The sequence below is a fragment of the Cavia porcellus genome, unplaced genomic scaffold, assembly GCF_034190915.1.
Source record: "Cavia porcellus strain 051 isolate PalLab524CR breed Dunkin Hartley unplaced genomic scaffold, mCavPor4.1 scaffold_40, whole genome shotgun sequence".
Taxonomy (NCBI): domain Eukaryota; kingdom Metazoa; phylum Chordata; class Mammalia; order Rodentia; family Caviidae; genus Cavia; species Cavia porcellus.
This window is the reverse complement of record NW_026947523.1, coordinates 4,727,563-4,754,534: the sequence shown is the minus strand read 5'-3', so window position 1 is coordinate 4,754,534 and position 26,972 is coordinate 4,727,563. Positions and strand designations below refer to the sequence as shown.

Here is a 26,972-nt window from a genome sequence, read left to right as displayed (position 1 = left end):
ACTGGTGTTAGGTCTTTAAAGGTACTGGTAAAATTCAGTTGAAAATCCATCCAGTCCTGGGCTTCTCTTTGCTGGGAGACTTTTTATTACTGTGTCAAACTCACTGCGTGCTATTGAATTGTTAGGGTTTTTTTTTAAATTATTATATCCCTTTGGTAGATAACATATGTCTAGAAATTCATCCATTTTTTCTTGATTTTCCAATTCTTTGAAATATAAGTCTACAGAATACTCCCTAACAATCTTTTGGACTTAAGAAGTATCTGCTGTAATCTCCCCTTCATCCCTCTGATCTTATTAACTTAGGTCTTCTGTCTCTTTCCTTTGGTTAGTCTGGCTCAAGGTTTATCTTTTCAAAGAAGCAGGTATTTGACTCAGTCCTTTCTATTGTGATTTTTTAGGTCTCTATTTCTGAGCTCTGATCTTTCTACTGGTTTGGGGTTTAATTTGTTCTTTTCTGAGACCCTTTAGGGCTGAGGATATGGCTCAAGGGCACAGCACCAACCTAGCAAGCACAAAGTCCTGCATTCAAATCCCAGTATCAAAAAAAAAGTAGGAGCCTTGAGATGCATCCCTGAGTGATTTACGGAGATTGCTCCAGCCTTCTAATGTAGGCACTCACAGTTATAAACTTTCCCCTTAAAACCACGTTAAATAGAGCCCACATATTCTGGTATGATGTACTGGGGGTCTTCTATGTAGAGCTTCATGTCATCCGCAAATAACAAACATTTATCTTCTTCTTTTCCTATCTTTATTCCTTTATGTCCTTCTCTTGTCTAATTGCTCTGGCTAATGTTTCCAGGACTATGTTGAATAAGAGTGGAGACAGTGGGCGTCCTGGTCTTGTTGGTATGTTATGTTGGCATTTTCACTTGACTGTAAGAGTTTTTAAATTTCTCCAGTGTTTCTCAATGATCCACTGATGACTCAAAACCACACTGCTCCATCTCCATGTGTCTGTACAGTTTCTGTTGATTTCTAGTTCTATTCCGCTGTGATCTGATGGGTCGCATGGGATTATTTTAATATTTTGTATTTGGTAAGATATACTTTATAGACTAAAATGTGGTCTGTTTTGAAGAAAGTCCCATGAGCTGCTGAAAAGAATGTATGTGCTGTTGATAGACGGAATCTTCTAGATCTCTGGTAGGTCCATTCAATCTGGAATACAGTTCAACTCTCTGGTTTCTTTTCTTGGTGGGGTGTCTGACCTACTTATTTATGGCAGTGTGGTCCTGAAATCACTCACTGTACTTGTACTGGGGCCTCTCTGTCCCTTGATGCTGAGCGATGTTTACTGTATGAACCTGACTGCCCGCGTTCACGGCACGTATGTTCACAATTATTACATCTTCTCGATGGGCTGTTTCCTTTACTAATATGCAGTGACCCACGATAAAGATCACATTATCATCTCTACAGGTACAGGAAGACCCTTTCACAAAACTCAGCACCCTTCCTGATAAAGACCCAAAAGAAACATCAATTATAACAAGAGCTACACATGACAAACCAACAAACCCATAGCCAACATCAGAATGAATGGGGAAAGCTGAGAAGCCTTTCTTTTAAAATCTGAAGCAAGATAAAGATGCCCACATTCACCTTTTTTGGTCAATATAATACTTGAAATTTTACCGGATCAATTATTTAAGAGAAAGGAATGGAAGGGTACAAATATGAAAAGTCAAATCAGCCCTGTTTGTGGACAATGTGACCTTTATGTATGAGACCCTAAAATCTCTTTCAGGTCTATTAAACAAATTCAGCAAACTGACAGGATACAAAATCACTGTACAAAAATCAATAGCTTTTCTATGCACCAATAACAAACCTGTTGAGAAAAATATCAGAAAAAAGCTCCATTCACAATAGCTTCAAAAAACTAAATATCTAGGAAACAACTTAACTAAAGAGGTGAAGGACTTCTCTAGTGAAAATTAAAGAACATTCAAGAAATAAATTGAAGAAAACACTAGAAAAACAGAAAAAAAAAAAAAACCTCACCTATTCATGGATCGGGAGAATTAATACTGTTAAATGGCCACATTACTAAAACCAATCTACAAATTCAACGGAGTTTTCCATCAAACACGAATAGCATTGTTCACAGAACTGGAAAACACAATGCAGAAATGTATATGGAAATATAAAAGACACAAAATAAACAAAGCATTTCTGAACAAAAAGAACAGTGCTGGAGGTACCCCAATACCTGACTGTAGACAGCAATTCACAATGGATTAAAAAAAAACCCACCATGTTACTAATGTCAAAACACAGGAACAGTGCAGGTAAGCGGGGCCCATGATTCTTTAAAAAGAGGCCAAAAAGTACACACTGAAGAAAGATAACCCACGGCCTCCCTGACGAGCAGGGCCGGAGAAGAGCTGTGTGTGTGCCGAAGGCTGAAATTAGGCCCCTGCTGCTCACTCTGTGCAAAAGCCACTTCAAAACACCCAAAGTCCTGAAATTTAACAGTGTCAGAAGCCACAGGCACAGGCGAAGACTTCCTGACTGGGACTCCGGTTACACAAGAAATAACAAGCAGCAGCAAACGTGACTCCATCAGACTAAAAATCTCCCAGACAGCCAAGGAAATAACTCACAGAGCAGAGACACCTGGAACGGGAGGAAATCTTTGCCACCCGCGTTCCCAGCACAGGATCAGTATCCAAAACACACAAAGAACTCAAAAACACTTACCTGCAAAGCCCACCCCATTTATTAAGTGGGCAACTGAATTCCTGAGACGCTTCTCAAGAAAAGAAATTCAAATGGTCAATAAATAGATGGAAAATGTTCACCTTCCTTGGCTATCAGAGAAAACCAAATCAAAACTACCTTGAGACTCTATTTTATCCCATTCAGAACGCCTGTCGTTAAAAACACAGAGAAGCAAATGCTGGTGAGGATGCGGGAGAAAGCAACCCTTATGCACTGGGGTGGGAATGCAAATTAGCGCAGCTTCGATACGAATCAGGTTACCCAAAAATCTAAGTATGGACAGGCTGTTTGAACCAGCTAGACCACTCTTTGATATATTGCTAAAGAATTAAAGTCAGAATTCTATAGAGACAGCTGCATACCCATGCTTACTACAGCCCAGGTTATGATACCTGTGCTATGGAATCAGTCTGGCATCCGTCAACAGAGGAGCAGAGAAAATATCCGGCCCCCAGCCCCGTCCTGTGGCTCCGTCCTGGCTGCCATGGGCTGAGCAGCTCTGCTTCCTCACAGCCTTCCACCACGATGCTCCCACCTTGGACCAAAATAGACATGGACAGAAGCCTCTGAAATCATAAGCCAGGTTAAACCTTTTTGCTCTTTAAGTTATCTATGTCAGGTATTTTTTTCCAAGCAATAGAAAAGCTAACTAAAAAAAAATTATTAGAGAAGAGGAAGGAGACAGGCGACAGGGACAGAGAAAGAAAGGATGTGACAGGAAGATGAAGATTATCAAAGCAGGTCACATGCATGTCCAAATCTGCCAAAATGACCCCCACTCATCTAATGACCCCTAAGCAGCACGCGCTTCTTTCGTGGAATGAAGTGGAGGCAATTATTCCAACTGAAATGCAAATATAAATGTGCATACGCGCATTCTAAAAACTCAACAGAAGCCGAGTATGGTGGTACCTGTCTGGAATCTCGGCACTCGGGGAGGCTGAGGCAGGAGGAACACGAGTCCAAGCCCCGCCTGGCAATTCAGCAATGCAGACCCCTCAAAATAAAGAAGCAGTAGTGGGGGACCAGCTCAGGGCAGAGGCTCTGTGTGGGATCCCCCTTCCGCCAAAAAAAGTCAACAGAAACAAAAAGCAAACAATAAAAAGGAGAAGATACTGTGGCACACGAGGCAGAGCATCACCATCTGTAACACGGAGCTCACCCTGGTCCCTAATAAAGACCAGCTCCCGGCAGGAAAGCAGCCTAGCCTACGAACAGGAGAACCACAGATGCGAAAACACAGAAGCCAGGCACGCCTGAGAACATTCACACTCCTGCTGGAGAAAGGTGAACTGAAATCACAATGGAATATTATTTTTGTACATTAAAAGGGCAAGATTTTAAAAGACGATCTTCTGTGGTGAACACTGGGAAATAAACAGCGAACACCCACCTACGAAGCGCTATGGGAATGTGTGCGTGCAGCTTCCCGGCGGGCATCTGACAACAGCAGCCCTGAGAACAAGAATGGCTCGGCCCGGAGGCCCCTCTCCCTGTCTCCTCTGGACTGTCAGAGGCTGGCTGGAGCCGCGGAGCAGGGGTGGCTGACGGGCCACTGATTACCCTCGGTCAGGAACCGCTGCTCAGCCACCCTCTCTTGGTTCCCTTCAGAGCACACTTGAGCTCTGGGCAGACAGGAGGCCATCGCAGATAAAGTCTATGGCTTCCGGAGCTGACAATGAATGCACAGGACCGGGGGTCACATGCATGCGTGTCCAGGGTAGCTTCTGGCCAGGATGTTTCAGGGATGTCCCCTCTGAATCCCCCCACTGCTCAGCTGTCCCCCGGTCCCTGTCGATGGCTTGTGTCTGGTGTCTGCCTTGGGAACCTTCCTCTCTGACTGTGAGCTCCCCCAGGCCCTCATCCCGTCCACCTCTTTATTCCCAGACCCCGCACCCCCACACTGATCATGAACTACAGGTCCAAGGGGGCCTTGAACAGAAGAATGGATACGCGGTGGGAGACAGGAATGAACTAACAGGCATAGATTGGGGATGACAATGTCAAATCTATTGCTTTTAAAACTGAGTGAAAATTCCAAATACAAGTTCAATATTTATGCTCACACAAAACCCAGTATGCAGACATTTATAGCAGCTTTATTTATAAATACCAAAACACAGAAACTACCAAAATGTCCTTTAAATAGTAAATAGATAAACAAACTGGCAGAGTATAAGGTAGAATATCATTTGGCAATAAAATAAACGCATACAACAGTGAGGAAAAGATAGTTTCTTCAACAAGACACAGGAACACTGGCTGGCCAGGTGTAGAAGAGTGAATTCCCAACCTTGATCTCATAGCCGTTACAAATTAACTCAGAATGGGTCACAGAACTAAACATAAAACTTAAAATTAGAAAACTAGAAGACAATGGGAAAATCTAGGTGCAATCCATGATAGAATGAATTTTAATTTCATTAAAATTAAAAGTTTCTGCCAGGTGTGATGGCACACAGGCATAAGTCCAGCACTTGGCAGGCAGAGGCAGGAGGATCACTGCAAGTTCAAGACCAGCCTGTACTACATGGCAAGACCTTGTCTCAAAAAACAAAACAAAAAACACCTACAGTATAAATTTCTACTCTGCAAAACCATGTTAAGAGAATGAAAACACAATCACACAGGGAGGAAATACTTGCAAAACATCACCTGAAAAAGAATATTATCACAAATATGAAAAAAGAATCCTCAACAACGAGATATCAAACAACCTAAAGAAGAAATGGGCAAAGACCTTAGTGAACATCTCATCAAAGGAGACTCACAGATGGCAAATAACCATAAACAAACGCTCGGCACCAGGTCTCACGAGGGAAATGCACGTTACACTGTGTGACACTACTGCACGCCTGTCAGAATGGCCAAAGTCCAGAACCTGACCACGCCAAGTGCCAGAGAGGGCCTGGGACAACAGGAGCCCTCCACCCTCCCTGGAGGAAATGCGGTCAGCACTGTGTGGCCACTTCCGAAGAGAGCTTGACAGATGCATGCAAACCAAACACTCCCATATCGTGGCGTCCAGCAGGCGAGCTCCTCAGGGTTGCCCAGAGGAGCCGAAAACTCAGGTCCACACTGAAGCCCACACACGGGCGTCTGCGGCAGCTTCACTGTAAGCTGCAGTCACAATTGTTAAAGTTGGAGCAGCCAAGGAATTTGACCATTGGCGAATGAATGAATGAATGGGCGTGTCCAGAGAGTGGACTATCACCGAGTGCTGGACAGAAACCATTCAGCTCAGCAGCTCAAGCCTGGTAAGCGTGAGGTCATGTGTTCAATCCCCGGTACCAAAAAAAAAAATTTACAGATAGACCGAAACGAGCTATCAAGTCACAAAAGACATGGGGACCTCAAATGCAGACGGCCGTTCTCAGGAAAGGAGACTTAACCGGAAACTACTCAGCCTTGAAACCTAGAGATCAAACATGCCAGCCCCAGTCAGTCGTCTTTGCTTACAGAGTGGCCATGGAGCAAGAGAACAGTGAGGCACCCTCCTCTGCGTGACAACAGCCAGCTAGGGCTTATTTTCGGTGAGGTCTTATTTTGGGGGAAGCACAAGCCTTAAATGGAAGGGCACTCTGGGAAGGTGCTCGCAGGAAGAGCAGCGGCAGGCCCCTCTGGGAAGACAGTGCTTTGGAGACGGCGGGGGCACCAGTGGTGGTCGGGGCGAGTGGGGAGGGGAGGATGGACAGGTGGAGAGCGCGCTGACACTGGTGTGCTCTGTGTGACACCCTAGCGGGCACCCGCGTCTTCCCATTTATTTGTTCCAACCCGTCGAGCAGGCAGCAGCACAGGCCAATCCTGGTGGAAGCTTCGGGCTTGGATACCCCCGATGCGTGGGCTTCAGCACCCCCAGCTCGTGGGTCCTAATAAACACACTGCACACAAGCGAGACCCTAATACAGGGAAGCCCCAGGGGAGGGAAGAGGGGGGCTTCGTATACTTTCTGTTCAGTCTCTCTGCAGCCTAAAACTCACCAAAAATACAAAGTCTACTAACTTTTTTAACTGAATGACTCAGGACCCTCTCTGACACAGCAGTTAAGTCCATGAATCCCAAAATCACAGTGCCTGGGTTCAAATCCTGACCCATCCACTTCTTTATTTTTTACACATGTGCAGTGTCTAATGACGACACTGGGCAGTTGCTGCGTGCCCGCGAATAGCTCAGTTCATTCCCGTCAGCCCCAAACCCTACTCTACCGCCCCCCACTCCCGCTCCCCTTCCCGTGTGCCAAAGCTCTATGCATTGGGCTTCTTTCGTTTGTACCAGGAACCAAATCCATCACCTTGCACTTGCCAGGCAGGCCCCTGCCACTGGGCTCTACCCGGCCCTCTATTTTCGCTGTTTTACCCTGCTTCTGACTCCGTCCTCTCCCCTCCCTCTGCCTCACTCTGTCTGTTTCTAACACGTGCCTTTGAAAAAGGTGTCCTACTCCCTAGATCTCTGTTTTCTATTTGAATATGTATCTATATATAAACATAGACAGGGTAGACACAGAGAGGAGAAGTTTCTCATGGAAGAGAAATCACACACCATTTATATTTGCGTTTCTGATTTATTTCATTTTAACATTCTGGTCTCTTGCGGCTGGGGATTTAGCTCAGCGGCATAAGCACCTGCCTGGCAAGCATGAGGTCGTGAGTTCAATCCCAGGTACAAAACAAAACCATTCTGGTCTCAAGTTGTGCGCACTTATGTATTAATGCTTCAAGTTTACATTTTTCTAGCAGAGTAGTGCTCCACCGTGTGTAAATACCACGTTTTCTTTACCCCTGGTCTGGTGATTAGCATACAGGTCATTTACAAGCTATTATAAATTCATGTGTGCACGCGTCCTGTCCTACGATGGCTGAACTCTTTCAGGGAGGCACCTCCAAGGGAAATCGCTGGGTTGAACGGAATTTCTAGTTTTAGTTCTTTGAGGACCCGCCACCCTGACTTCCACTGTGGTTTACATAGTTTATACTCCCGCCACCCAGGTAGAGTTTCCTTTGGCCCTACATTCTCATCCGCATTCGTGTTATCTGATTTCTTGATAATAGCCATTCTTTCTGGAGTAAGATGGTATCTTTGTTTTATTAATTCGCATTTCTCTAATGGCCAGTAATGGGAACATCTTCCATGTATTTACTAGCCATTTGTACTTGTCCTTCTGAGAAGTGTCTGTTCATTTCAGCTGCCCATTGTGGAATTGCCTGACCTGTCCGCTCTAGAACCCCTGGGTCCCAACTCCTCCATATAGAATATAGGAATAAGAATGCAGTTATTAGGAGGATTGACCATCACAAAGACCCTGGTATGTGTTAAATATAGACAGTGGTATCCACGGCTGTGGTTGTGTGCGCCACGGAATACTCACGTGAAGAGGAAGGTCTGAGCATACTCTGGACACTGTTCTTCGGACAGACGCTAGATGGGGAGGAATGGGGTCTCGAACACTGGGCTTTCCGGGTGGGCACGTACAAAGTGTGCCAATCTGGTACAGTCATCATTTTGTTCATTAAAGTCCTGTGACATAAAAGAGAACGAATCACCTTAAAGCACACATGACACATGTGGCCGACTCCCACCACCCCCTTTCTTAAAGCACAACTTCGAGGGTAAAAGCACTTTGAGTCATAGTCTGTTGGCCATGGTCCCAAAGACCATTCTTAATGTGCACACAAAGTTGTGATTTTGGACTCCTTGTTTTTAGCACATCCAATAAAGCTCAAAATTGAGGAAACGCAATACACTAGATGCTCTTAGATCCGGGAAAAATAAGTCGTGTGCCAACAGCTGCCTGTTTCTTTTTGTAACAATCTCTTCTGTAGCATTTACTCATGAAAAACAGCCAAAGTCTCACAGCTCATTAACCTGCCCCATTCCCACGCAGAGGAGAGCCACGGGCAAAACTGTCAGCAGCCTGACAGTCCCAGGAGGGGACGCGACAGGGTTGGGGCCTCCTCAAACCCTACTGCCAGAAAAGCATCATGATCTGACCCCATGGTTCATGAAAGACCCATCGGGAGGCCCTTTCAGGGAACAGGATCAGGGATAGCAGCCTAAGGCAGAGGCAACTACCGTCTAAAATCCCAGCTGCCTGAACAGTGGACAGTGGGACCCGCATAAACAGAAGGCTTAAAAAGAAAAGCTGCGGGGTGAGCTGCCCACCTCGGCTTTGGAAAAGCTCCCGCGAGTTCCTGGGAACCTGGAAGGCGCCCACATGCACAGGGCCGAGGCTTTCCGGGGGCTCCCCACACACTCGGGAAAGACCCGAGAAGGCACCAGCTCTCCTCCTGCCGCCCTGATGGCCACACCGGCAGGCAGTGTAGGTGAAGGCAGAGCTGTCAAGGGGGCAACACAAACGGAGAACTTGGCAGAATTTGGGAAACACGCTCTTCCCAGGCATTTAAAGGGTGCCCCGCCGTGAGCTGACCGGCAGGCTCACCAGCCAGAGGCTTCGTGGCCACACGCAACGAAGAACACAGACTTGGAAAAGTTAACTTTGGGAAATCACCAAACAGATGAACGACGAACAGCAAAAACACGGAAGAGTGAGAACACGGCCTCAGTGACCACCACGTTGTCTAAAATGTCAAGTTTTCAACACAAAATCACTAGACATGCAAAGAAGCAAAGCATGGCCCATAAACACACAACTCTAGGAACTAGGGGAGCAATGAAAGAGTGCGGCAAGACGTTTTTAAAGTGGCAAAAGAAAAAGCCCACCAACCCAGAATCTGTAGCAAGAAAATCTATCCTTGAAATGTGAAGGAGAAATCGAAGTTTTCTTGGTCAAGTCCCCAGAAGACCTGCTTCCCCCCGCCCCAAAAATATTAAAAAATATTAAAATAAATTTGTTAGAAAGAAGGGAAAGTACTCAGTCCTGTGCAAAGAAAGGAAGGGACTCAGAGAAAGGATGAGGGAAGGGAGGTGAGCACACTCTGAGGGCGGAGCCCACACACACTCCTAAAGTGAAAGCAGAAACAGACGCTTCGGCATTAGTGGTTGGAAATTTTGATATTCACGCTTAACAACAGACACGTAAAGGTCACACCCACCCAGCAGGATCACATGTTCTTCTCACACGCGGGGCCACCCTTCAGGCCGCGTGCGTCAGGACTCAAACCAAGGGACACACATCATCACAGCATGGTCTCAGACCACAGTGGAGTGGAATCAGAGTTACCAACAGAAGAAATTATGTGGGAATTAAACAACACACTCCTAAATAACCAATGGCCTAAAGACAAAATAATTAGCAAATACCTTTTTGTTTTCTTGAGGCAGGGTCTCACCGTACATCCCACAACTCAAGATCCTCCTGCCTCAGCCTCCTGTTAGGATGACAGGTGTGTACCATGACACCCAGTTCAGCAAATACTTTTAGATGAAAAGGAAAGCACGGCATATTAAAACTTACAGGATGCAACTAAAGCAACGTTTATGCTGAAATTTATAGATGTGTATATCTACATTTTAAAAGAATAGACTAAGCTTCTTTAAGAAACTACAAAATTAAAAGTAAACTAAGTCCAACATGAGGAGAATGAAAGAAATATTAGAACACAAATAAAATTGAGAATAGAAAAATAATATGGAAAACCGCAAAACAAAATATTAGCAAAATTGACACATTTTTAGCTAGACTGGACAAGAAAAATGAGAACACAAAGTATACAGAAATGAGAATATTTTAGATATTGCAGAAATCAGGAAGATTATAAGGGAATTCTATAAATATTTATATACGGACAACTTAAGTCACTCAGATAAAATGGAAAAATTCTTACAAAGACACAGTTATTTAAAGTGACTAAAGAAGAAACAGTCTGGATAGAAGTAGGAAAAATAGAGATTGAGTAAGAAAAAATTCCAGGATGAGTTGGGCGCACTAGAGTATTCCACCAAATGTTTCAGCAATAATTAAAACCAATCACTACAAACCCTCTCATGAAATAGAAGAGGATGATGGGGGCAGAGCTCGATAAAAAAGTGTTTGCCACGCACACACACGCACACACGCACGTACGCACACACGCAACGCATGCACGTACGCACACACGCACGTACGCACGCAGCTACGCAGAAAAAAGTGGGGAATGAATGGGCGGCACTTCCCAACAGGTATTTTCCCAAAGAGGCCAGTAATAATCAGTATTACTCTGATTCCAAAACCAGACAGTGGTATTATCAGAAATGAAAACCCAAAACCAACACACTATATGATATAAGGAAATTTTCCAACAAAATGCTAGTCAACTGAATTCAGCAACATACTAAAAAATACAGAGCGTGACCAACAATGCAAAGGTGATAGAATATACAAAAAGCAGTCGGTATAACATTTCTTACTAGCAGAATTGGCGAAAAAATAAAACGCCATAGGATTATCTCAGTCAATGCAGAGAAGGTGTTTCCCAAGTCTTAGAGCCTTTTATGGTAAAACAGCAACACTCAACCAAGTAGAAATATGACGGTATTTCCTTGATCTAATAAAACACATCCAGGGAGAATCCACAGGTGACAGACACCACACTGAACGATGAGAGACCCAAAGTGTCGCCCGGAGGAACCAAGAGAGCAGTCTCTGCAGCAGTGCAGGTGGTACGCGCCTGTGCCAGGTGTGCTAGCACCCTGGGAGGCTGAGGCAGAAGCGTTAAAAGCTTGCATCCAGCCTGGATGCCTTAGAGACAGCCTGTCTCAAAATAATTAAAAAAGCTGGAGATGCAGCTCCGTTGAAGGCCGTGGGTTCAATCTCCAGTATAGCAAGCAAGAAAGAAAGAATAGGAGCTCTTAGACCACTTCAGTTCAGCGCTGTACTGAAGGTTCCAGCCAGGACAATTAGAAAAGAAAAAAGAAAACAAATCTGCATTGAAATCTAAGAAGTAAAACGATCTCTACTTGTAAGCAATACTATTATACACACAGGAAATCCTAAGGGATCCACACACATGCAATTAGAATAATAAACAGGTCTCGTGATGCTTCAGGATCAAGATCAATATGGAAAATCAACTGTATTTATTTTTTGTTTCTTTTTGAGACAGGGTCTCGCTGTGCAGTTCAGGCTGGCCTTGAGCTCACTTTGTAGCCCAGGCTGGTCTGAACATGGAATAATCATCCTGCCTCAGCTTCCTGAGTGCTGGGACTACAGGTGTGCACCACCACACCTGGTGACGAAATCAACTGTATTTATAAACACCTACAGTGAACAGTCAGAAAGTAAAATTAAGAGAGCAAGTTCATTGACGTAATCATCAAAAATAATAAAACACGGGGATAGAGTTAACAAAGGAAAAACAGGCTCTGTATACTGAAAACCACACATTGTTGCAGAAAAACAAGACCTGAATGAATGGAAAACTATCTCACATCGATGGTTAGGATGGCAGGATGGCACCGTTCCCCAGACCGCTGCCTTTCTTGTAGAAACTGACATGGTGATTACACGACTCAAAGAACTCAGAAGAGCCAAAAGATCTTGGAAAACAAGAAGAAAGTTGGAGGACTTTTACTTTCCGGATTCAGAACTTACTACAAAGCAATGGTAATCAACACAGTGTGGCACTGACATAGGGCAGACAGAGATGAATGAACCAGAATTGAGAGTCTAGATATGAATGCTTACGTTTACCACAGGTTGATATTTGACAAGAATGCTAAGACTGGGGCAGAGGGTTTAGCTCAGCAGCACAAGTGCCTGCCTGGCAAGTGCGAGGTCACGAGTTTGATCCCTGGTACCAAAAAGAAAACAATGCTAAGACCATTTCTTAATAGATGGTTCTGGGACAGCCGGCTATGCAAGGGCTAGTAGCAAACTACAGAATGTGTTTAAATGTTTTAAAAAATTGTCACAGCAAAAGACACATTGTCATTCATCCCCCCGAGTGTCCTCCCCTCATTTCAAACACACTCACCCCACCATTCTCGCCGCTCGGAAGCAGGTCCGGAAGTGGTCTTTCCCGAGGGTCCCTCTGAGGTCTGACCACGAATGCTGTGGGTGCTACTGCCGGCGCTGCCCAGCAGAGAAGCAGCTCAGAGAAGTGTGTCCTCACCCGCCTCACTCAGCAGGTCCAGCCCCAAGGTCAACACAGTGGATCCATTCGGACCTCAAGGCAGTGGTGATGGTGCCACCAGCCACACTCACAGCAAAGGGCTTCCCCAAGCGGCCAGGACGACGGGACACAGGTGCTGGATCTAGGGGCAGTGTTTGGAGCGGGACTGATGACAATGTGTCTCTCACTGTAATTAATTTTTAGGATAGAATTTTTTAAATGCACTGTTTTTGATCACACCTCCTACGTGGGGGTAGGTACTTTATAAAGGAAGAGCTTGTGGCTTTAGCTCGTGGTTTTGGGGGCTGAAAGTCCACGCGCTCAGTCTCAGGTGAGGCACCTGGCTGACGCCATGGGGGTCATGAAAGGAGATCAGAGCCAGTGACCAGGCAGCAAGACAGCGCGCTCTGGCTTTCTTATTACAAGTCAGCTCCCTCCAGAATCATGGGGGCCAAGAGAGCTGTGCCAGCCCCTGCCACGGGCAGTGCCCTGGCTGTGCAAACTTCCCTGACACAGGTTCCCTCCCCTCGCTCAGCCCCACTAGATCTCCAGATCCATGTGGGGAGCGTGGCGTGGAAGGTGTCTGAGTGGGCAGCAGGTGGCTACGAAGCACCCTGCTGGGAACCTGGGACTCAGGCAAGGAGGTGGCAGAACCCTGGCCTCACGGACCAGCGCAGCAGCCGTGGAGACACAGAGCAGGGAGCGGCTAGGCAGGGCGGACACAGAGGAGGACGGAGGACGGGGTGTGGAGCAAGATCTGCAGGAGACCAGGAAGGAACAACACAGACTGGTGGCTGACTGAGGGCAAACCCAGGGGGCCCTGTGGGACTCTTGCTTTTTCTTTTTTTTAAAAAAATGGGGTCCCACCGTGGTCCAGGCTGGCCTCAAAAGCTCAGTGATCCTCCTGCTTCGGCCTCCCAGTGCTGGGATTGTAGCCACCACACCTGGCTCTGAATTGCATTTAAGATTTATGAAAACCTGTCCCTGGCCTCCCCCGCTGCCCAATCAGTGACCACGCTGTCCTCGTACAGGTGGGCAAGGCTGCAGGGGACCCAGCCCCCTTTCCCTGGCCCAGGAGAAGGCTCTTCTTCCCGGACAGTCATCTCCACGACCGCCAAGGACCAGGGCTTCCCCTGTTCTTTGTGCAAAATGAAGCCGGTCCTTGAAGACAGCAGGAACCCAGGGCCGCCCAGGGCTGCGTGGCCATTGCTGAAGGAGCGGAGCCGAGGTCCCCCGCGGCCCCAGCATGTGCGTCAGCGTCACGGGCCTTGCTGTGCTCACTGCTGCTGCATGGACCCGTGCCCTCATTTTCCTCATAAATCCCCGTCCTAATAACCACGCAGCCTGCTGGGGCGCTGGCCCTGCGCCTTATTACCCCACCTGAGGAGTGAGATAATCACCTGGAAATGGGTTGCCCGTGGTGCTCTTTATTACTTGAATTCAAAGTGATTCAATTCAACAAACACTTAGTTGAAGACAGCATGAAAAAATCATCATCTCCTCTGAAAGCAGTTCCTCTGAACACCACCGGGTGCTCAGCCCGGAAGCATTTTCCAAGCAACAGTTCCCTCTGCTGTGCTTGCGTTGGGCCGTGGCTGGGGTCCTGGAACCCACAGGAGCGGGACTCAGGGACCACCCCCCACTAGCTCACCCTGTAAGTCAGGGTCTGGAAGAACATAGCTGCGTGTTTGCAGAGTATATGACGGAAGATGTAGGAATGCGGGGTTTCCTGGGAGCTAGAGAGCGGATCTCTGGGAGGCTGAGGCAGGAGGGTTGCCAAGTTCAAGCCCCACCTGGCACTTAATGATTTAGCAAGCCAGGCCTCAAAATGCACAATTTGAAAGGTTGGGGATGCAGCTCAGGGCAAACGCCCTGGGGTCAGTCTCTAGTACCAGAATAGAAAAGACATTGCCTTTGCAGAAGAGCCGGGAAGAGAGTGAGCAGCGGCTGGGGAGATGGGGTGGAGAAAGGGATGCTCAGGGTGGGATCACAGGGCAGGGGCCTGTCTGGTGGTCTCCGGCCCAGGAGGCCGTGACAGTTGGCAGTTAACTGTGTATTTCAACATGGCAGGCAGCGCGGATCTTGGGTATTCAGACACTGAAATGATTAAGTGCTGGAGGTGACGGCCGCACCCCCCTCCGACCAGCCGCTGCAGGGGAATTCTGCCCACTGGCAGGTTCCTGGAGCAGGAAACTTTTACTATTGGTGACACCCTTCCTCATGAATGCAATTACTACCATGTTCTTAAAATTAATCTTAAGGAGGCTGCTGAAGGAGGCGCGTAGCTTTAAAACAGCAAGACAGCTCAAGGCGCAGTCCCCAGGCCCGCAGGCCGGGCTCCCTCCTGGGCTGGAAGACTGGCCTCAGGCCACCCAGCCCAGCTCCAGGCAGGGCGCAGAGCCCGGCCCTGCGGGGGCTGCCGTTCCCCTCAGAGGCCTGGAGCCAGCAGCCAGGCAGGAGTCTCCACGTGCTGTCTGAAGAGGCCACAGGACGAAGCTCTGCCCTTGAGGCCACAGTGAAGTGCGCTCTCCAGGGACTGACCACGTCCAGGACACACCAAAGCGGAAACAGTCTGCTGGAAGGTGAAACAGGTGACACTCTTAAAGACGCTGGGGTAGGCGAGGACTTTCTGAGCAGAGCCCCAGGTGCACAAGAAATACCACCAACGATCTGCCAAAGGGATCCTATCAAATCAGCCTCTGCGGAGCCAGGGCAACACCCAGCAGGGCGGAGGCCCGACCTACGAGGTGGAAAAAATGTTTTGCCAACTACTTCTCAGACAGAAGACTTGTGTTTTGAAAATATGAAAGCTCAGGAATTACATGCCCAAATAAAGACCCAAGCAAAACATGGGCAGCGGAAATGACCAGAGGCTTAGAAAGAGAGGGACCGGCTGAGAAATACAGGGAGAAACCAGCAGCTTCCAAGGCCCTGAAGGAATTCAGCTCAGTCTTGGGCTCCAGGTGACTGATCTGGGGACGCGGTACGCACTGCTGTCCCCTGCATGTTGTGTTTTAAAATTTTTTTTCTTTGAAATAAAATTGATTTGAAAACAATACAAAAATCAGATTAAAACAACACCCAGGTTCTGTCTTTCTCCAGAAAGTAAGAGCACGCCTCAGGAAATCAAATGATCACAGACGCCGGGAGAGGCTGTGGCAGGGAGGAAGCTTTCACATCGTTGCCGTGAATGTGAGACCGCCCTGGAAACCAGCATGGCGACGGCTTGAAAAACTAACACTACGCATCCCGCATCCCGGTTGCTCAGCTGCCCGTATCTAGGTGTCTTCCTGAGAGTGTTGAAGACGTCACGTTACAGTGACCCATGCAGACCTCTGTTTATGGCAGCACAATCTCAGAGGGACTCATAAAAATTAAGCATAAGTAAGAAGAGGATTCTCCAGACTTGAGAAACACTGCAGTAAAAGCCAGCAAACAGCACAGGAGGGCGACTTGACTGGATTGGGCCAGCGATAACCTGTCTCGCCAGCCGCTGGCTGTTACTTCCGGGTATCTGTCACCCCATACCCTGTGAGCATCGGTTCTTATCCTTATTCTCAGAGGTGGGGAAATTAAGCTCCAGAAAAGCAAAGCCAAGCTAAGTAACAGAGAGGCTGAGGCGCAAGCACTCCTGAATTTCATCCTAGGCTTTTTAACCAGCTGTGCCACAGTACGTGTGTGCATGTGCGTGTGTGTGCGTGTGTGTGTGCATACATGCACCCTTTCATACACACGTGTGTGCACACTCTTATATAAATAGGGAGGAGCAGGAAGCTGCACATCTTTGACAAGCAAACAGGAACAACCTGGTATCAGTCCCCAAGAAGCATAACCTGGAGTTGCAAAACCGCCCCGTAACTCTGTAACCTTGTCCAGAGCACAGACAGGAAGTTAGCAGCGAGCCATCTGCACAAATTATTAGGATTCCAGGGTTCATAGGCCAACACCGGGCCTCGACTGGCCTCGTATCCAGCCTAACGCCCCACGCGCATGGCAGCCGCTGGCCCACGGAGCTAAGCCGAGGAATCAGAAGCCAGATTTCAAGAGATGATTGCAAGGGACAGCTCAGCCAGGCATCCAAAGTCAGCTTAGCAGGAACATCGTGGGGACAACGGGCCTGCCTGCAGGCTGGCAGCCTGAGGACCTGAGTGTTACCTTCCTCCGAGTCCCCAGCCCGCGTGACCTCCCCCTTTCCTCTGGAACCTCAGCTCCACAGCTTCTCTCTTCCCAGTCCATCCTCACACCGGACACACCCCACACCGGAAACTCGACCAAACTCAAAGACAGAGCATCCCCCAGAGTGAACGCGTCTCAGTGGGTGGCAGATGACAATTACAAGGACGCGCAGATATGGAATGCACTTTGGACAGGGTAAGGAAGGAAAGGGGCCGGGTGTGGTGGCACACCCCATAATGCCAGCACTCTCGGGAGGCCGAGGCAGGAGGATCACAAGTTTGAGCCCAGCCTGGGCAACTTTATGACCTAGTGAAACCCTGTCTCAAAATAAAATAAAAATAGGTAGGTGAAGGAGGTAGCCCAGTGTGAGGCCCTGGGTTCAATCCAGAGACAGACACAGAGACAGAGACAGAGAAAGAGAGAGACAGAGAAAGCGGGCCTGGCGGGGCTGTGTAACCACAGTGTTATAAATATGTGCTGCCACATACAGCACGTTACATGCAGAAGCTACAGCAAAAATAGCCTGTTGGGTGGTGGAGACACTGGTCCTTTCTGTCTCAAAGTTCCTCGGCTGGCTCTGCGTCCCAGCTCCTGGCCAGGTGCTGCTGGCCGTCACCACAGGTCTCAGCCTCCGGGGGCCGAGCTCACCCCCCAGGCAGGGACCCGCTCACTGCCCCCTCCACCTTTCACTCCGCCCCTGCTTGGGAGTGTGAACCAGACTGTAAAAGGGCCATGAACCCTGCCATGCATGGGCAGCCCAGAGCGCCCAGCAGGGACCTGGGGCTGAGAGCGCACTCCTATACACACACACACACAGCCCACAGCCATAAGTCCTCCAAACCTCGTCCTCAGCACAAACACTACACCCCACACAGCACCTCCTCACCCACACCGCACACACTGCCATCCATGCACAGCACACGCTCGCCACACACACAGGCCGTAACACACCCCAGATACCACACGGCCCACACACGCACCGCACACTCACCGTGCTCACTGCAAAACCACACACACACACACACACACACACACACACACACACACACACTCTGCACCTGTGCTGTGGGTTCATCTCCTTCCCACCATGGTCGGGCAGGAGCCCCCTCCCCCTCATGGCTCCCCCCTACAGTGGAAGCCAGCGTCCCATCAGGAGGGCTCTTCAGACCCTACACAAAACACTGCTGTGTTTTTGTTTGTAGCATGCTTTCTCCCACTGTGAAGGGAGAAATCTCATTTGGGGAGCCGCCTGGGGACTCGGGGTCCCGGCCACACCTGTGGCGCCGACTGCAGACAGGCAAGTGGAGCCCATGTCAGCCCCTGGGTGACAGCAGGGGTTCGCAGGTCCTATGTGTAGTCCCGGGGCCCAGCCAGGCCCAGGGCTGGCAGAGCAAAGTGTCAAGGGTTCCTGGTGCCTGCGCAGGGAGCTGAAAGCCTGGCGGCGACCGCCACCTGCAGGAGGAAGTGGGGATCGGCTGCAGGAAACCCGCCTGGTGACCCGCAGGGTGAGAAGGATCACAGGGGGCTCCAGACCACTCGCCCGAGTTGGCCTTTAGAAGGGGGGACAGGGCCGCTGCCAGCTTCCCCTGCAGCCCTGCAGCGGTGCGCTCTGTCGGAGCCACGCAGGCCCGGGCACCCGAACTCACCGTGCTTTGGTGCTGCCCGACTTGGTACTGTTTTCTTTGTTGCTATTTCTTTTCATTTTTCTTCACAATAAAATATTTCGGGATTTGGAGAAAATTCTGCAAAATAAGAGAGCGCCGGGCTTAGCACGGCCCGGCAAAGCATCCAGGGTGTCCACGGTACCCCGCAAGCCCAGGAATGGACAAGTCCTGTAAGTGTGCAGGACACTGGACAGTTGGCAGGGTCCTGGTGGAGCGCGGCTGTCTGTGCTTTAGAAAGGTGCATTTTGCACACACAGCACACTAACTGGGGTTCCTGGGGTGGGTGTGAGTACCACATGAACGTGCTCCCCGTCCCACTCTCCACCCTGCGCACACGTGCACACGCACGCATGCACGCACACACACACACACCTCCCTTACCCCTCTATCTTGCTCATCACAGCCAGAATGAGCATTTTTAAAATGCTGGTCACCCCAGGCTCTGCCCTTTCCATGAGGGCAGCCGCAGGGCCCATTCCTCCACTGCCTCCGCTCAGGTCCCGAGGCCTCTGACAGCCCCTAGGACTGGCCCCTGCCCACACACGTTTCTGTCCTTTTCTCCGCTATCACCTCCGCCTGGGCCCCTTCTCCTGCTCCCTCTCTGCCTCCTGGATGTCTCCTCATCCTAACGGTCAGTGGCTCTGAGTTGAGCATCCCAGTGGCCGACCTGGTGGCCTCAAGATGCTGGGCGCTGGCCCAGCTCCAGGTCCTGATTCTGATCTGATGCTGGGTGGGGCGGGGCTGGGAATCTGCATGGTCAACACATTTCCGGGGGACACTGCAGGGGACACAGCTCTGAGCGCTCCTGCCTGGGTCTCAGGATCAGTGTCCCTTCTTCCAGCTGGACACCCCCATGCAGCCTGCCTCACACACCGTCACAGCAGACTTTCTCGGCCCTCACAGCCCCCAGGTTCAGTCGGTCCAGAGCTGGGTGGGTGCACACCATCACCGCCTCCCGGGCCCCATCTGGGCCGGTGATGGGTTCAGGTTTAAAGCAAGGCCAGGAAGGAAACGGCTTCCGCCCCTGCAGCCTGGCCAACCCGCCCTCCTTCTGAGGAGCCCATTCCCTGCTCCGAGAGCCCTGACACCACCCTCCCTCCGTCCATCTCCGCACCCCTGCAGCACGAAGGGGCTCCCCTCTCCCTCTGCTCCGCCTGCCTCTGTGGCCAGGATTTCTCTGCTTCTGAAACACAGACAGTTGTGTCCCTCCCTCGCTGAAAAATGCACACTGCCTAACACACACCTGTTCACACTTCCCGGACTGCACACAAGGAGGGAGAGGAGTGTGCGTGGAAACTGGTAAAATACGAATTAGTTTTTATTCTCATCGGCATCGGCTGATTGGCTTTAGTTAAACTGACATCACACCAGCGTTTAATTCTCAGTCTTGTTTGGTTTTGTTTTTAAGACCAGGTCTCACTGTGTAGCCCAGGCTGGCCTTGAACTCGATTTGCGGCCCAAGCTGGCCTCGCATTTGCAGAGTGCCCGGGTTACAGGCGTGCACCACTGCGGCCGGCCGAGTTCCCGGTGTTGATCCTCATCTCGGGTTATTCTGTGAGACAGTACTGATGGGGGAAGCTGGGAGTACGTGGGGACTCTCTGAGCTTATTCTGCAACTTTTGTGTGAATCTAAAACATTTCCCCAGGGCTAAGGATTTAGCACCTGCCTGGCAAGCACAAGGTCTTGAGTTCGAGTCCCAGTACCAAAAAGTTAAAATTTGTTTTCTTTACTCCCTAATGCAAGACTCCTGGACATACAAACTGACATTCAAACTCTCGGTTGTGGAGTGGATTGTTTACATCACCAACAACCTAGCCAGGAACGTTCCCATGACACAGGTGCCATGGAGCTCCTGGCCACTGCTGTGCTTCCCGCCCTGGCCCAGCTGGCACCATCAAGTCATCTTTTAAAAGTGGATCACATGTAATCCCAGCACTTGGGAGGCTGAGGCAGGAAGGTTCTTTTTCAAGTTCAAGACCAGCCTGGGCTACAAAGTGAGTTCAAAGCCAGCCTGAACTGCATAGTGAGACCCTGTCTCAAAAAGACCAAAAAAAGAGTGAAGCACCATCCCCCTCCACCCGACCTTCCTAACCTCCAGGCACAGTTAATCCGGGCATCACAGAGACCCTCGTCCTAGCGGAGCATTGGCTCATGGTTTCACTTAATAAAGAAAAGGGCCAAAAGATCAAGGGTGCCTGCAACTGTATCACTCTGCTGAGGGGCAGAGATGCTGGTACCTCATCATCATCTACCCGATTTTCCCTCCGATTCTCTGTTTCCAGAATTGTCTTTGGTCCCTGCTGGTTCCTAGCCTCTCAAGGGATGTGGCCCCACTAACTTCACAGCCAGCATGGCCTGGCACACAGTAAGCACTCTGCTAATTTTTGCTTTTAAAAAAAAAAACATTGCAGAGCTGGGGTGGAACCCAGGCCTCATGCATGCCAGGCAGGCACCGCACCAGCCCCCAGCTTTGCTCTTGGCGGACTGAGGTTATCACCGCCTGGCAGTACGGGGCAGGAAGCCAGGTCAGCTTGGCCTTCGATTCTGAAGGCTCACAGCACTCTGCTCGGGACAGGAGCACTGGGAGGAGTCTACATGGTGCTCATCCCTGACTGTGTGCGGTGCACAGCTCCAATTTTGGGAGTAAAGTGAATTCTGAGATGCTAACAAAGGAGATTACTTCAAAACTCGGTGCGGCAGAAATTAGTAACAGTCATCAGACTAAAAACCCTCCCCCTAAATAAGCAAAAGCACAGACTTTGAGATCTGCTTCTTAACCACAGGCAAAAACACAACCAGCAAGCTGGTTCCCTGATACATTTGTTTATTTGCCAGGGAAACATTGATGTCCAGTTTTTAACAGATGCTATTTATATCAGAATCATAACAAAAGTGCCATCCATCTGCCTTGGCATGCAGAGAAAACATAATCCAGCACGAGAGTGAAAAATGTGCACAGCCAAACAGACATGGCACCAAAAGCGAACATTGTTGGAACTGGTTCCTCCGGGTTGGGGCGGGGGATTAGCACTTCACTACGCCGGACAAAAATTGTAAGCGACACAAAGATTCTGTAGTGAGATCCAAACACTTGATTAGCTCTGCTAACCAAGTGGGTTCTGTTCTGTTCTGCTCTGTTTGGGGGTGCACACACTGTAAAGTTCCCTCTGAAGGTCCCACGTGCGTCCACGCACACACCCTCAATCATCCGCTTCCTGTGTTTACTTTTGGACAACGCAAAAAACCAGGAGTGCGAGGTCAGGGGGGCCTGACTGACTACTGTGGAAACCTGAAAGAGAATTAGCCACCTGGGGACCCACTTTCCACATGTGCAAACACAGAATAAAACCTCTCTTAGAGCAGGTCTCTGTACCCGGGACCGAAGGCCCAGGTCCTTGGGCCTGCTTTTGGGGATCTGCAGATGCTGGGAGACTGGACGTGACACTGCATGAAATGATTGCAAGAACGGAAGTGGTTACGATCACTGCTGTCAAGGCAGGGTCACAGGCACCCGGCACTCGGGTAAGAGTTTGCTTTCCGGGTGCTAGGAGTGGAACCCAGAACCTAGCGCACGCCAGACAAGCACTCTATCACGGAGCTGTCTGTTATTTTGTTTTGTCTTTATTTTGGGATATGGTCTTGCTAAGTTGCCCAGCTGGCCTCAAACTTGCCGTCCTCCTGCCTCACCCCACCCGTAGCTGGGGTTACAGCTGTGCAACGCCCCCCCCCTGGCTCGGCATTCACCATTTGACAGGTGTTGCTATGCTCAGCTCCTGGGGACGTACAGATGGACATTAAGACAGAACACAGGGCAGAGAAGCACTTACAGACGGACGATCTATGTGATAGCTCAAGGGATCAAAGGGAACTCGCAAAGAACCAAAGATCGGCTGGGAAAGCCCTGCAGGACAGGACAGAGGCACCCAGAACGTCGAGACGGGCAGGCGCCCACGGCTTTGGCGTCCTCGGTGCCTGGCGAGGCCTGTGTAAGGTGGGGGCTCTATGAATCTCTGCTGGGTAAGTGAGCAAAGACCGAGGCCAACCAGGGGACAGGGCAGCACCATTCACACCGCCCCCGGGCAAAAAGCTGTCAAAAAGTGTGGCTGCAAACTGGTATTACTCAGAGATGCTTCCTTTCAAATGCGATTGCCCACACTCTCCCCCAGACAGTAAGGACAGCAAGTCCACACTTTCACGCCCAACCGTGGCTCTAGGCCCTCCCCAGCCTGCAGTGAACCCCATGAGAACCTCTGCTCAGACCTAGTATTAGCAAAGCTCTATTTTCATTTTTTTAAGAAATTAAAAAGGCCTTTTTTGCTTAGAACAAAAAAAGAAAAGAAAAGAAAAGAAAAATCCAATTTCTTGGCGTTTTTAATTTTATGTTTCCACCTGTTGACAAGAAGCTCACAATTAAATCTGCAGCTTAACTTACTGGTCACTGTGGATATTCTGAGTATTCACCTTCCTCTGATGTTGTTTTCCTACTGTATCTGTGCTTTCCATGACTTACATTTTGATTTTACCTTACTGTGGGCCTCTTACAAACTATCCAAAAGCTTTGGCAAGAGTTACAGAGTATACAATCGTCAGAGAGTAGCAGAAAATGAATCAAGAACATGGGTTCCCAGCTGGGTGTGGGGGCTCACACCTGTAATCCCAGCACTCGGGAGGCTGAGGCAGGAGGATCGAAGTGAGTTCAAGACCAGCCTGGGCTACAAAGTGAGCTCAAGGCCAGCCTGAACTGCATAGGGAGACCCTGTCTCAAAAAGACAAAAAAAAAAAAGACACGGGTTCCACTACCAGGAGTCCTAGGATAGAAGCCACATTGTGCCATTTAGCAGTTCTTCAAAGCCCGCGTCCCTGAAAACTAGGACTCCCAGCCAGGCACAGGGGAGCAGGCCTGTCACCCCAGCATGTTGGAGGTGAGTCCGAGCCCACCTGAGGCAACTCAGCACCTTTGCAAGACTCTGACTCCAAACTTTAAAGCTTTTAAAAGGACAGGGAGTTAATTCAGTGTGAAGGCCCTGGGTTCATTCCCCAATACTGACCCCCCCAAAAATGGAAATGGTAAGTGTGCTTTTTCAAAAGCAGGTAGTCAAGAAAAAATAAGAGTGGGAACGTGCAGCTCCAGATGTGCCAACAACACAGTACGCGGAGCTGGCAGTAACAGTCATAGTAACAGCGGTAAGCCACGGGGATGGGTGAGGACAAATGACCAGTGACACCCAAAACAAAGTAAAACAAAGCAGCAGTGAGAGGGCCAAGCCAAGAGAGGAGTGCGGAGTCAAGACCACATTCTCATCATCTGTATTCAGACTTTTTTCTTTCTGTTGGTTGGTAACGGGGATCGAACTTAAAACCTTGCACTTGCTACTACAGAGTTTCCCCAGACTCTGTCCTTCCCTTTACACTGATCTTCCAAATAGTGACGGCAACCTGGAGAATATTATATTGAAAATAAGTTAATATTTAAATACAGTACTAGGGTTTCAACCCAATTGATACAATTAGGTAAGCTAAGAGATGTGGTATTTTTAGATAAATTTGGACTTAATTTGTTCTGTGGTTGTTCCACAAGACAAGCAAACATTTCTCATTAATTTTAACTTGAGCCACGAGCCATGTCTTGCAGTACCAGTAATGCGTGACACCAAATGTCACCTCATCCTAGTTGAGCCAAAGTTTCTAGGGGCTGGGGATTTAGCTCAGCGGCATAAGCGTCTGCCTTGCAAGCAGGCAGTCGTGAGTTCAATCCTCGGTACCGATAAAAAGGAAAAAGACAAAAAAAAAAAAGTTTCTCTCACTCCCCGGTATTGTGGGTAATGACTCCAGCAGCAGGAGCTTACGGAGATCTGCAGAGGAGGAAGAGAAAAAGGCAGAGGAGCCCTGCACTTCAGATGAGCTCAGAGAGATGTGTAAAATGTGGGAAACAGTGCAAAATTTGGTAGAAAATTACCACCAATTAAGGTTGTCACAGTGCAAGCAATGACTAACTAACGATAATACAATGTCACACTTCTGTGAAATCCCCAGAAGGAAGCAAATGCAAGTGTCACTGGATAGGGTCCTTGCTACGGTTGCAAGAAAAAATAAAAAATAATGAAAAAATAGAAGACTCCACTGAGCCAGCAGAAAGCAGGGTGAAAGTCATCTGCACAGCGACCCTCCTCTCCTTGTCTCCCTCGCAGCAGCTGTGAAGGCTTTTCAAAGGTAAGTGCAGGTTCATTTGTTTATTTTCCTTTATATTTGTTTGTTCTTTATAATTTTGCATTATATTACAGCATTGTAATCATTTATACCTGACTATTTTTAGATTGTGGAAGGAATCATCTGAGTTTCCATCATTTCGTAGGGGAAATTCACTTTGATGCACAAGAGTTTTGGATTACAAGCATGTTTCTGGAAAGAATTATGCTCTAAAACCAAGATTGTATTATACTTTCCAAAAAGATCACTTGTAGCGTTTAAAGAAAGAAAGAGATGGTTGGCTTCTTTGGTTACAGTCTCTCATTGACACTCAGCAGCTTAGTTTTCAATCCTAACAGAGAAAGCAGGTATCCAAGAAACCTACCGGAGATTCCCAGCACCTAAACCCTTCAGCGACCACTCTGGATGCACACCGGAGAAGCTGTACTAAAGCAACTGCCTTGTGGACGCCAGCTCCCTGGGCTGGGCACGCATCTGGGTATTAGCGATCTTCGAGGAGCTGGTTCCGTCTTCCAGGTGCTGCTCGCTGTGAGAATCCCAGCCTGGACACTGCCTCAGAGAGCTCTGTGCATAAGGAAGAAGGGGGCGGCAAGAGAGAACATCATGTATAAAAGAAAAAGAGGGAGGAACTGCAGTGTGTAAAAGTGAAATTTATTTACAGCATTTCTACGAGTCCATCCCTTAAGGGGCACATATACACGGTAAGAAACACTATTAATCTTCCCGAAGACGCATGGGAAGGCAAAAATTTTTCAGCAAAAAAAGAAAAGCGAAGAAGTGTTTTGGACACCAGCCTTAAGTAAGCCTGAAACCACGCAACACACAAGGTACTTCCAAAACAACGTCTGAGAAAGTCAGGGATAACCGTGTAACACTGGGGAGCAGGGTGTAAACGAGCAGAGATTTGTTTCTATGAGACAGAAGTGAGTTTGAATTCTGGCTTTGCGACTCGTCAGTTGTGTGACACAGGACAAGTCCCGTCTCCTCATCTGTAAGATGGGGTTAATGTCATTCACGAGATTGCAGTGGGCGACGGACAAGCATGGGGCACGAAACATTTCGTAAACCGGAGAGGTTTAAGGCACACATTTCCCATCCGCTCATCAAAGGAATTCTGGGAGGAGGGAGGTATCGCCATGTTCCGTGCTGTTTATATTGTCACTTTCCCACGGATCATTAAGCTCCATGGGAACGAGGAAAGCACTAGTCACAGTAGTCCCTGAGCCCCACGTGCTGATGCTCCAGAACCGTGCTGGGTGGACTGATTCCCCTCCCGGAGACTGCGGAGCGGTCTGCAGCGCTGGGCGATCTCAGGGATGTAGGACCCTGCAAGCAGTGAAGCTGACCGCTCCTCGGCCCTTGGGTTCGCGCGCCGCTGCCCCGAATGCGCGCGGGGGCCGTGCACCGAGGCCCTTGTCGCCTTACCCGGGCCCGGCTCAAAGTCCCAGTCTCGCTCGGTCTACACCCGCGCGCGGACCCTTGCCGCTGGGCCTCAGAGGCCCAGCCCATTTGGGTCTCCAGGACGCTGTTGCCCGAGCGACGAGCTCAGCCACCGATTGGACAACAGGTCTCGGCCCCTGCTAATAACATGGACTTCCATTGGCTAAACTGCAGGGAGTGGTTTTTTTTTTTTTTTTTGGCTGGAAAGGGGCGGTTCCAGGCCAGTGGTTCCGCCCACAGAGGAACTTCCGCCGGAAGTCCTTCCAAGAGGGAGCGGGAGCGGGAGCGGGAGCGGGAGCGGGAGCGGGAGCGGGAGCGGGAGCGGGAGCGGGAGCGGGAGCGGGAGCGGGAGCGGGAGCGGGAGCGGGAGCGGGAGCGGGAGCGGGAGCGGGAGCGGGAACAGCGCAGGCTGAGTTCCGGTTCCAACAAATTCCTTAGGGCAACGTGGCCAGCGCTTCTCGGCAGAAAATTAAGCATGGTGGCTCACGTCAGCACCGTGGGTCTCTGAGGCTGCAGGATTGCAACTTAGCAAAAGGACCTGGGATGCCAGGACCCGAAACGTGCCCGCAGGGTGCTGGTTAGGTTGAATGGGATAAATGTGAAGCCCTGACCACGTGTTGGACCTCCTAGGCATGCATTGTCCAGCGGATGGCGATTTCCGCTTGTTTTCCGAGCTCTGTGTGCTAGAGGAGACAGCTCCCTAGAGAC

General features: G+C 49.3%; 1 protein-coding gene across 1 annotated transcript in view; it reads right to left on the bottom strand.

Annotated features, from left to right (window-relative positions):
• Positions 1-26,373, bottom strand: part of Efcab6 (EF-hand calcium binding domain 6) — a 212,828-nt gene extending 186,455 nt beyond the window's left edge. Inside the window, exons 1-4 of the mRNA XM_013153159.3 lie at positions 26,250-26,373; positions 25,189-25,388; positions 18,599-18,694; positions 8,096-8,244 (exon numbers count right to left, since the gene is read on the bottom strand). Coding sequence (XP_013008613.2) covers positions 8,096-8,244; positions 18,599-18,654 — 205 coding nt within the window. The 5' untranslated portion in view covers positions 18,655-18,694; positions 25,189-25,388; positions 26,250-26,373. The remainder of the gene's footprint in view (positions 1-8,095; positions 8,245-18,598; positions 18,695-25,188; positions 25,389-26,249) is intronic.
• Positions 26,374-26,972: the final 599 nt, after the last annotated feature.